The sequence below is a fragment of the Apteryx mantelli genome, chromosome 6, assembly GCF_036417845.1.
Source record: "Apteryx mantelli isolate bAptMan1 chromosome 6, bAptMan1.hap1, whole genome shotgun sequence".
Classification (NCBI taxonomy): Eukaryota; Metazoa; Chordata; class Aves; order Apterygiformes; family Apterygidae; genus Apteryx; species Apteryx mantelli.
In genome coordinates this window covers 49,181,152-49,193,306 of record NC_089983.1, presented here as the reverse complement: position 1 = coordinate 49,193,306, position 12,155 = coordinate 49,181,152, and the positions used below count along the sequence as shown (strand labels likewise).

The 12,155-nt window shown below is 43.5% G+C and overlaps 1 protein-coding gene across 4 annotated transcripts in view; it reads left to right on the top strand.

Moving 5' to 3' along the window:
• CACNB4 (calcium voltage-gated channel auxiliary subunit beta 4) overlaps window positions 1-12,155 on the top strand; it is an 81,876-nt gene that overhangs the window by 36,882 nt on the left and 32,839 nt on the right. For 3 of the 4 annotated variants that reach the window (XM_067299441.1, XM_067299442.1, XM_067299443.1), the window contains exons 2-3: window positions 8,740-8,859; window positions 9,652-9,774. In XM_067299441.1, the coding sequence (XP_067155542.1) occupies window positions 8,740-8,859; window positions 9,652-9,774 (243 nt within the window). The other variant, XM_067299444.1, reaches the window with a different exon arrangement.

The window sequence follows — 12,155 nt, the reverse complement described above, 5'->3', positions numbered from 1 at the left end:
TCAGCATAACGCAACGGGAGCCGCATGGAACAAATTACAACATACAAGTTTCCATATCTATATATCCATCTATGTAATTTTTTCTTACACTAACAGTTAAATAAATTACAGACTTGTTGTGCAGTAGTGCTCTGGTGCAGTAGCCGTCAGTGGGGGATTCACCGGCTCTCCCCAAGCTCATGGAGATGGGATCGTGCCAGTGCAGGCTGAGCGTGAAAAAGGGCATGGAGGGGAAAGTCACAATGTCCTTAAGAGGCAGTGGCTGCTTTTGGCATTTTTTCTAACACAAAAAAACTAAACAACGATAATGAACAATCTTGTTTAGCACAGTATTTTTCTCCTAAATCTCAGTTGGGCTATGTGTGCATGCACATGCATGCCCACGCTGGATTTCTAGTAGAAATTTTTCAGCTGAGGTCTCAACCACCCTGAAAACATTAGAGTGCTTCTGTTTCAAATAATGAATCAACAATTTTTTGGTGTGCTGTGTAACCCCTGTATTCACCATCAAGGCAGGACCTTTGTGCTCTTTGGGACCTTGCATACTCTGCCTTGCAGGAGATGAAACTGTCCTGAGAAGCCACAAGTCTGTAGAGAAGGTTGAAAATACAAAGTGGGATTCCTGCTGCGGGCAGGAACTAAGAGGAAGAAGAGGAAGAGCAGCAGGCAGGGATGAGGACAGGGTGCGACAAGACTGATCCCCCCCTCCCCCCCCCCCCCAAAAAAAAAATTGCTTCATGCTGTTCCTGGCTCTGCTATTATCCAGACTCCAGCAAACCATTCAAGATTAGCTGCCTGGAGGTGTGCTGCCACTCCTGACACTTTGGCATTTTAAAGCGCTGTGGATTTTCAAAGTGAACTCCCTATTATTGCAGAGACCTCTTTCAGGCTCTCGGCTGGAAATAATGCGTATGTATGAACACAGATCCTTGGGCTTTCCTCTTTGGTGGCATGTATGCTTTGTTAAGCGGAGTGACTGCCATGTGCGCTCAATGGCTCTTATTCCTGGATAGAGGGATGCACTGGGAGCGCCCTTAGCGCTCTCGCCTGCAGGAGCAGGATGCCTGCGGTAGACAGTGCTGCCCCGTTGCCTTGCTTAATGCATAAGGCAGACGCTCTCTCTCTGACCGGGGTTTGACTTCAGAAGTGCTTTCTGTGTTGTGATGGACTCTGCAGCACCCTAAATCTTTTCAAAAGAGGCTGCATGTCATCTGGCTTGTTGGAGCTTCTAATGGATTGATACTTGAATCGCACGAGCTGTCTGACACAGTATTACAAGTTATGGCTGCATAGAGAACGATTCAGACCTGTATGTTTATGGCAGCTGGAAAAGATTTATTTGTGACCTCACTGAAATCTTTATTTTTTTCCTTCTGAAACCCTAACGGCTGAAGGCTGATACTTTATTCCGCTCTTTTCTTCAGCGAGCGGAAGGCTGGCCTGTCTGCGTAGTGTTCGTAGTGCCCAGGGAGAGCGGACGTGAGACCTTTCACCCCCCTGACCGCAGCGAGGCACAGAAACACCATGGTCACCAGCAGTAGTCGTGTTGCCTTTCCCGGCCGTCCAGCCAGCTTAGCACCTACCTTTCAGCAGCCTCGAGTGTAAAACCACATCAGGGAGCAAGAGAGAGGGGTGACGTACCATTATCTTATAGCTGCTGAGTGAATAGACCCAGTGTTCTTTCTGCTTTAGCTGAAATACTTTTTTCTCTACCGTTATTGTGATTGCTTGAAACCTCAGTGTTTTTATCAGTGCTGCCCTATACTGATAGACGAGAGAAGTAAATGGAATAGTTTATTGAATCGACATAAGTAAATTGAAAGAATTTCATTTGAAATAAATTGAATATTTAATAAATTGATAAAGAAATTGAAAGAAAAATGAATTCACAGCAATGCAAAGTAAAATGGCTTTGCAATATGAAAAAAAGTCTTTCATTGCCTTGAAAAATATAACTATCTAGCAAAACCTTTCTCCTTCAAATTGTCAAATCCGGTGTGCACTTGGACTCATGGTGTATATTCCCACTTCACAAGGTTGCTGTATCTCCCAGACGGCTGTGAAGTTGAGGTTGTATAACAGTTAGCATGCTGACTGGTCCTTGAATAGTATGTGCCAAACTAATCTAATTTTGGTGTAAAATCTACGCAACTTCACACCCTAGAAGCCCTCTAGTCCCAGCAGGGACGGTGGCCATTCACGCACTCTGTTTTGCTTTTTGAAAGGTGAGTATGCCTCTAATGCTTGCATACTAGGCATGCGCACATATGGCTTATCTTTTAGGAGAGATAATTTAGGACCTTGCCATGTGAAATTGTGGACTTATGCGATATGCCTCAAATTATATCAGCAAATTATACCAGCTCGCTGATATAAGCTATATAAAAATAAAGAAAGTAGAAGGAGTTTTTGATAAAGTTTTGGTGTGCAGAAAAATGTCTTCTCTCTTCTTTCTCCTCCTCTCACTTCCCTATAGACTACTAACATAATTTGCTTTTTGTTTTATGGTCAGGCAGTCAGTTATGCTTTCCCAGCTGTGAAAAGTGCATGGATATATCTTAATATTTAGTATGATCACATCTATTGCAATTTCTACAAATATGAGCTATCAGCCCACAACTTTGTTGCACTTGATGCTGTGCAGGCTTGAGTGCTCACGTTGACTGGTTGCACAAGATAAATATGTCAGTATTCTGATCTTCAGTCAGAAATTTTAAACAAAAACAATAAAAAATATAAGAAGTGATGCTTTTTCTTGTGCAGTGATCAAAAAATATTCAAAAGCTGACCTTTTGAGGATAACAAGGATTTTTGTGATTTTATGGGGCATTTGTGTTTGTGTTATGGGGCATTGTAGTTCCCAGAAGTTTTAAGAAGAACTTTGAGTCTCATTTTTTAAGTAGAAGTCGCTACCGCCAAGAGCCCAGTGTGACTACAAATTCCTCTGGACCGTTGAACGTAGGATGCGGAAGTCATGAATGACATTAACAGAAACGTGAGAGGGGACCGTGAAGTCGGTGGGATCACTTGCAAGGGTAGACGTGCACACGCCCGTAGGGCTGTATGATCTTGCTCAGTGTGGGCTGTGACAGAGTCAGGAAAAGCAGGCCTTAATCTTGGGCTTCTGCTCTAAGCAGATGGGGACACTCGGAGTCCTTGGCCCATGCTTACGGTACCTTAAAGAATGCCAGCTTTCGTTACTTTTCTACCCCTCTTGGCGGTATGTGCGAAAGCGTGCCTTGTGGTGAGCGTGGTCTGCAGCTCAGCATCCCGTGAGTCGCCTTCCTGGGGCTGTATCTTTCAGATAAGCCGCTTGCTCTTTGGCTTAACTTGCGAGAGAAGGGATCATGCAGATGCGATTGTACCAGTCCTTATCGTTTGGCGTACAAGCGGTGATTAGTATTGAAGAGCAGCCTGGGGGAGCCTTGCAGTATCAGCTCCTTTGGGTAAGACTGCTTTGTTCTGACAGCACAAAAAAGTCAGTGCTCAAACATACACCACTAAAAGCCAGCGCTGGAAACTCTGCACCCAGCATGGGTATCTATTTCTGTGAAACTGCCTTATGGCGCTACACTAAATCAGATCCAGAGGATTTGAAAAAATATACATATATATATATATAAAATATATGTTTGTGTGTATGGATGAGCCTGTGCACTTTTTTGTTTTTTTGCACTATTTTACCATGCACGGATGATTTCTCCAGTCAGCCTCCATGTGTGATATTGGTATCTGTCCTCCCTGTGATGGGTTCTGCATTTTGTTCTCATACACCTTCCAGTACATAGAAAATTAAAAGGAAAACTACGTGGTGGAAGAGCACATGGGTTATCGACAGCGCCTGCTCTTCTTGATGACAGCAGAGCTGGTTCTGCCAGGCTTCGGGCATGCCAGCGGTCCTGTTGCTGCATGTTATGCTGGGTAGCACTCCAACATCTTGGAAAGAAGCCAGTTCCTATTGCCCTATAGTGCATGTATTTATTAGTATGCTTTTTGATTTATTATTCGGAGACTGTGTTTCTTTTTTCCCTTCTTACTTTCTGCTGCAGTTGAACCTTTGTTGTCTGTGAAGTTATAACAGTGATAAGCAGCAGCTACATTTTGCGTTTTCAAAGTGTTTAGTGGGTATTAAATGTTTGGCTCTTCTTGTTTACCAACAAGTTAACAAACTTCTTGTTTTGATCTGTCTTTGTGGCTCCTGGTCTGTTCTTTTTTTCTGCCCTAACTGCTTTGAACGGTCGAGGCTCTGGAATGGAGGACAGGGTATAACTTTAGGACTAGAATATTTGACCATGTAAATTCAGTCTACCTGGACCAGACTTCCCCTTCAGTCGCTGAGCGGAGATTTCAGTTGGCAGAGCAGGCCAGGCAAGGGGTCTCCTCCTAGCCATCTAACCTAGGTGCAGTGAGTTGGTGTGCCTTGCACCCTTGATAAGGGAAGAAATGCTGTTACGTCTCTGTTAGTGCTGTGTTTTATAGCTGAAGGTTAAATCTTGCCACCGAGATGGGGGGAGAGAAATATCTGGTAGCCCCTGAGCAGCCAGAGAGGAGATGTCTTGAGTGCATGGGTATAACTAAGTGCTGCGGCTGGCGAAGCCCTGGGCTGCGCTACCCCCAAAAGAAGCAGGAGGAAGAGCAGCGCGTCCAGCTTCCAAACCCGGGAGCAGCCTACGCTGCTGCCAGCAGCTAATGCTCATGTTCAGCCTGTTGCTGTTAAATTTGTTCCGGCTCAGAGCCACAGTGCTGGTGTCTCTGCAGAGACTCGGCAGGCCCCAAGAGGTCCCCTGCGCAGCGCCCACATGCCTGCCCTCGTGGCCTCCTCCTCCAGGCCGTCCTTGTTGCGCGGGGTGGCCGGCAGTCTTCAGGAAACAGTTTTTCTGGTCTAGTAAAATCATAGCTGAATGAATCATAGTTCATGTTAGGCAAATCCTGTTCTTGACGTAGAGGCAATCTGCCCTTGTTAGTGACAGTACCATGCTTATGGCCAAATTATGCGTATATAAAATGAAGAGAGCATATGCTCATCAGTGGTTCGTTACCAGAAGGCTGCTGATGGATACATATTCACATCGGTATGCAGGAGTATGTTAGTTTACATGGAGAGTAGGAATATTGATTTTTATGATAGGTTACATAGAGTATATGTCCTTTTGCTGCAGGACATAAATCAGTTTAAGCAAAAAAATATGTATTTGAAGGGTTGTGGCATGGCTGTTCTGGGAGAGTGGGGGGGAGTGATGGCTGTTGCAGATACCTCTGACACACGTAATACTGCCGTTGGGCTCTTGGTGCTCCGGGGTGCAATCCTCAAACTTTTCCGATCTCAACAGTAAGGGGAAATGCAATAAAACTACTAGGGACTAAAATACATATTAAAAAATATTTGTTATAAGCGGAGCAGGGGCTCGCTCCCTAGGTGTAGCCATTTTCTATCCTTTGTTTCGCCTCAGTACGACCAAACTGAAGAAACGGTATTGATAGGTGCCCTACAAGCTGCTCAAAAGCTCCTCTTCTTACCTCGGTTTGAGACCGTCCTCTCTTTTGTATCAATTTCTTCAGTCATAATGGCAGCAAAACAATACTTTTTGGGGGCTTGCAGCTACCCAAGAGTTGGCTATTCCAGTTATTTGTATCCTGCAAAGGGCGTCTCTCGGAACGGTTGCAGAGCTCGGACGAAACGCTGCTAGTCCCCCTTGCCAGCGCCAGCGGAGGCAGAGCCAGTTGCGTCCAGGCTCAGGTTTGCAGCACGACACGGAACTGATCCAGTCTCGAGGGGGGAAAGTGGAGAAAAGCCCTTTATGCCTGGGTTCCTGCAAGCCCGCAGCGTGCCCGAGAGGTCAGAGCACCGCCAAACTTTGTAGGGGCTGAGCTACTAAGCCTATTTCAATTGCTTTGGAATTATGAGAGAGATGATAACGTACTTGCAGCAGCACGAAGCACTGCATAAGCCATACAAGGTCTGAGAGCTCTGAAGCTGCAGATGCAAAGATGAAACATTGCTAAATATGTTCTTCACGTTTTTGGCTCTGCATTTTGGCCTCAAGCTCACCGTTACCAGCTTTCCCTAATTTTATTGCAAGATGTATGATTGTTTAAGTCTTTTTTTTTTTTTTTTTTTTTTTTTTAAGAGCTGTCTGCTTTAATCACTAATGATGGAATAATCTGGGCTTTCATTTCTCTGAAGGAAGCTGCCAGCCTGCCTTGTTGAGGGAGAGCGCCGTAAAATGAGAGATGTAAAAGCTCAAAAAGAAGGCAAATAAAAGACCCAGATCATATTATTTTAATCGTATAATTTCTAATCGAGTCTTGTGATTTGGGAATTGGCCATGCCATATAATAATCTCCTGGCTTTCCACTGGAGCTCATTTGGGGCATAATTTATGACATATAGCTATGTCAAATTATTATTTACAGGAACAGTGAAGTACTTGTATGTGAAAACAGAATCATGTGAGACCTCAGTTATCTGCAGCTGAAAACATGCAGTGATGGATGCTGAGCATGTCGGCCGCTCGGACAGCAGCGTACATGAACAAATATTGCTATATTCAGTGGTGGTTTTTCTGCGAGAGGTGGTGTTCATCTCTCTTTTATTTTTCTTTGCCTTAACTTGTCTAAGCTCTTGAGTGAATACAATAACACAGTCAAATGCACGTACACGAGAAAAACCTTAAATGTTTTTCCTAAAATTAGGATAGAGTCTTGGGGGAGGTTTTTGTATGTTGGTGGGGTTTTTTGTGGTTGTTTTCTTCACTAAAGCAATGATTTTTTTTTTTCTTTTAAGTTTTCTGAGAGTACATGCTCCTGAATTGCCTGATTCATGAATCTTTCATAATTTTGTATTGTATTGTTGTGTTAATTTCTGGGGAGTTTAATTTGGAAATCCTAAGAATTGTGGTAAGGCAAAATAGTTGTCCATTTTACAAAAAACAGTTTTTTGTGTTTTTTGCCTAAGAAGTTGTAGTTCAGAAAGAATACATATATTTTTCAGTTTGTTGCTGGAAATGTGTTGACTTAGAGATTATCTGTTGCACTGGTTCTATAGCACAATGCAAAATACATATTTTTGAGTGTATTACTCTTTTCCCTTACTTAAAAATAGTGTTTCTTAGACCTAGTCAGGCATTGCAGTATGTTCCTCCTGTGAAATACAGTGCCGGGACCAGATCCTTCTGCAGCTCTGCATCATCTCGACCCTTTTGAAGTTCTCTACTTTTTTATGATTGTGTCTTTGTGTAGTTGTTTTTCCTACAATATGTGCAAGATGTGTAGGTAAAGAGTTAGTGAGACTATTATGCAAACTGTATGCGGCTCTGCACACTAAACTTTGTGCACTGGCTCTTCCAGCAGCTCTTGCAGCACACCTATCGCTGCGCTCGAGGCTCCGGGGCGCGCGCGACTGCTGCAGGGCGCGTGCGCTGTGCCGGCGCAGCCAGGGCCGAACCTCGCGCTGGGGAGGCCGAAGCCCAAAGCTCTGCGTTGCTACGAGCAGACAGATGACCCAAATGCAAATCAGTCGTGGGCTGGATTGAACAGAACCAGATTCTGCAGTGCTGGAGTCTGCTGGAAGCAGAGACCATTGCTCACCAAACGGATATATTAATCATATCAGTAGAAATTTCGTTTGCTTGAGAAATGGCCCAGTAATGGGCGGATATTTCCCATTTAAAATTTACCTTGAGCAGAAAGTTAGACCTAGACTTTAGGATTTTGAGATCTTTCGCTTCTTCCTGTAGCGCAAACCCACTTTGCCTTTTGTCCGAATGCTCTCCCTCGGGGCAGCTCCTTGAAGGCTCGGTCCAAGCGCTCTTTGTGCTCGGCTTCTGGAACTGGAGTTTGCTTAGCTTTTTGGAGGGAGGTTTTTGAACTGGGATTTCAGATTCATAATGGCTGAACATTTCCTGTCCTTATCTTGTCTGTCTTGTAAGATTAAATCCCTCTCTTTTACTTGGCTCCAGGCAGCCGTAAAGCTCGACCGGGCAGGACAATGGGATCGGGTGCTCTGTAAAAGGAGGAGAGGAGCCGCTGCAAGCCGCAGCTCCTGCCAGGCCTCCTCAATAGGCTCCCAGACAAGCGGTCGAACTGTGGCAATATCTAATTTCCTCCCTTATAAGCTGTTACATTCTGTTTCTGCTGTTATGTGCTGTTTTCATTTCATATCATCGTATGGCTTTTGTGTTGCCCTGTTGCGTAGCTTTTAATAATGTGACTTTTGCTGCTTTTTTTGCTTTAAAGCACAGAACAATTCTTTGTGTGAGTGGCACCCCGCAGTAGGGAGGGAAGTACTCACACAATTGTGCTATATTTACAGGGAGGGATGATTCGAGCCAAGCTATATAATACCCTAATTGAATTTGATGTGACCTAGCCTTTGACAAAGAGGTGATCTTGGATCTAAGGTTGCCAGACAGGATTTAAATATTGTAAAAGATTGCTGCACGGTGCGTGCAGCTGAGTTTTATATGCCCATGCCGGTAAGAAAATGAAGAGATTCTTTGAAAGAGGAGAGAGACTTTTTTCTTGGGACTTTGTCTTTGGCTAAATGCATCTAATCTGTAAAGGCAGATTATTTCTGTGCTAAATTCGGCAGAATTTCCTGCTAGACACAGGCTATAAAACCTACTCGATAAAATTAGGAAACAGGTATTTTAAAGATATTTAATGAATCTGATGGGAGGGGGGGGCACAGTTCCTAAATGTTATATATGTGGTTTTTTAGTGACATGAATTTATTTTCAGGGCTCAGCAGATTCGTACACAAGCAGACCCTCGGACTCTGATGTCTCTTTGGAAGAAGACAGGGAAGCAATCCGCCAAGAAAGAGAACAACAAGCAGCTATACAGCTTGAAAGGGCAAAGGTGTGTTCTTCTTTTCGGCTTTAATAATAACAAAGGTCTGTGGCATTTATCAATTGCATAGTGTTAAATTCACACTGCTGGTGTGTAATGATGATGATATCTCTTGAAATAGTTTGGGAATCAGGTGATGTTTTCTGCAAACAAGATGTTTGGGGGTAGTGCAAGTATTCCCAGAGAGGAGATACTATTTAAAACAAAGAGCCAAATTCTATTATCGAAGCTCTGATGAAACTAGTAGGATCTCATTATATAAATGAGGGCAGAACTGTTCTCTTGCATGGGGTAGGGAGTGAAAAATAACAGATTCCTACTATGGTAGTATCACTAGACTGTTCTGAACCTGGATTTCCTCAAGGTGCTTGCTCTAGAAATGGACAGCGAAGGGACTGGGTGGTGTATATAGTGCTGTCGTGTGCTAACATGACGTATTGTTGGTGCTGATACCTCTTGGTGAAGGATTTGGCCAGTGGTTGTTGCTTTGTTTTTGTTTCGGCAGGATATCGGCGCCTACTCAACCTCCTGGTGAAATGGGTTGCAGATTTCCAGTATTATTTCCGTAGTGTTGGGCATACAGATACTGATCCAAACCACTGCCTTTGTGGTTTAAATTTAGATCTTCTGTAGTAAGCTGAACTCTGCTGGCTTGTGTGAAATTGTTATATCTGAATCGGTGTATTTGGCAAGTGTTCTCTACTAGATTTTGAGTAATTTGATGCAACAGATTAATTCTTGATTTTGAAAAATACAACATCACTTTTATGCTGTGTTTGTGATGTCTGTTTCTGCTTATAGTCCAAGCCAGTAGCATTTGCTGTTAAGACTAATGTGAGTTACTGCGGAGCACTGGATGAAGATGTTCCTGTCCCAAGTACTGCTATCTCTTTTGATGCCAAGGACTTTCTACACATTAAAGAGGTAAAAACAGGAAGTAGTTTTTCCCTTTTCACTTGCCAAGAGCTACAATTTGAGCAGTCAAGTCTGAGCCATACCAAATAAAAAAGAGCTGAGTGGAGGCAGCAGAGCACAGCACATCTGCCTGATTAGTGATGCTGTGGTGGTACGTCATCCTTTGCAGAGTTCCAGCACCCTGGGCCTTTTATCTTGTACTATTGAATATTACCAATTTGTTGTTGGATTTTTGTGCCGCAGGAAGGAAATTTCATCTTGCTAGATTTAAAATCCCCTTCAACGTGGTAGATGCAGATTCTTTCCATCAAATCAAGTTTGGTGATGGGTCTGAGACTAGATGAGAGGAGGGGATTGACCAGAAAGTGACGTAGCACCAGTTTACACCAGGTCTTCATAAAGCACCAGACAGCCCTGTAAGAGAGGAAGTGAGACTGAGAATAATACAATAAGAAAATATTGAAGATACAAAATTAAGGAAAAAGGAATGGGAATAAATGGGCCCTGAGTGTGGGGATAGTGCTTTGATAGAGAAAAATTCATTTTATTGCATGTTGAGCATATTTTCTTCAATTCTTTGTAATCTGTCTAAAGTGAGCCCTCCGAATTTGTATAATCCCCTGTTGTTTTGTAGATTTGTATAGAGGCATGCAGCTTGCAAAAAAACATTTTTTCATCTCTGCATTCTGTGGGTAGATTTTAGGGTGATCAATACTCATTCATCTCTTTCTTTGAACATTTTTCTACCATTGCTTCAAAGCACTGATCTCCATGAGGTTGAACATATTCAAGGGGAAATCACCTGCTTCTTTATCACTAGAGGCAGAGATTGCTGGTAGAGCAGGGGGGTTTGCTTTAAATTCTTTCTCCCTGAGAAGGACATAGGAGAGGCAGTTGATTCCCTCATTCCATTTTCTCTTTTTACTGGAAACAGATGGAAGTTTAATTTTTCATATTTGTGTGGAACAACGCTTGCACCCCTGTTGAGGAAGTGGAGCACTATGAAATTGGAATCTGTCTATCGTTGCATGTAGAATTGGTTTTCTCCTCCCTTAGTTCCCCAAGAACATGTTCTGCTCTTTCCAGCACCACAACTGAGCTGTGCTCGATGTACCCCACCTTCTAAACCTGCTGCCCATCAGGGAAAGTCCTTTGCTAGCACCCCAAGTTGAATGCAAACGGTAGCCGTACACATCACAGCAGGGCTCACTTTCTCAGCTACCTTCCCCAGCATTTTCCCTTTCGTACCAGAAATGCCCCATACCTGCCACGGTCTCCAGTCTACATGTTGCCTTGTGTAACTGTTCGGGTAGCTCAGTGCATCACCATTATAACAAGTATTTGCTCTTAGCTTTCCCGGGATGCAGCTACCTTTATTGTCAGGCTAGTGATTGAACTTAATGTGCTAACCTCCTTTTATGCCGACCTGTACACTCTTCAGGGTAAATTCTGAGTCCGTTGGCATTCTGCGTTTTCTTCCATAGTCTAAATGGCCAGGGCCATATCCCCGCCAAAGGGCAGGACCCTCGCACAGGCGCTTCCATCTCCTGTCCCGCAGCTGTCTAGTCCCAGCCATCTGACTTACAGGTATTACTCGGCTGTGCTAAGGATTTAGTGTAGTTTCGCTGACAACAGTGAAACCTTCAGCTGCATGAAGCTCTGACTCTGCTGCAGTATGACTTCAGGAATGGTTCCCCGTGCTGGAGTCAGTATGTGCATGGACAAAGGCTTTGCAAAGTTTGTTTTTCAGTGGTCTGTCAGGCTTCTGTGGACTAGAGCAAACATGGTTCCAGATTCTAGAATAGCACTAAACTAGGTAGAAGTCAGGTCACCCTGCTGACAAGATGAAACATCAGCGGTAACTGATGAGTTTCTATATTCAGAATGTGTCCTGTATGTCTCATCCGTCTCCGACAAGGCCATACATAATGCACTTACTTAGGAGATGAAGTGGCAACAGTTACTGACAATGCACAAGGAATCATAGGCATGGCAACCAACAGGAATGGATCGTAGTCCTCCCACACGCTGGATGCAAAGAATGACACATGGGAGGTGATGACCTAATGAAAATATTCCTGTTTTCCCATACTGCATCTCTATCATTTCTATTGTTCAGATAGTCTCAGCATAACCCTCATTCTGATCTCACGTATAGAAGTGTAAATCAGATGTCCGTTACCTGCTAATAGAAGAAGGGTTTGTGTGTTCAAGCCCTGCATTTAGAACCAAAATATAACTGGTAATTCTGATATGACTCAGTTTTTGCACTGGTTTAAATTCACTGATTTCACTCATTTAGAACAGCAGAATGCTAGATCCTGCAAAGTGATGAAGTATGTGAAATATTTAAAGAATGTGAATAGTTCTGGTTAATATGTTGCAAAAGC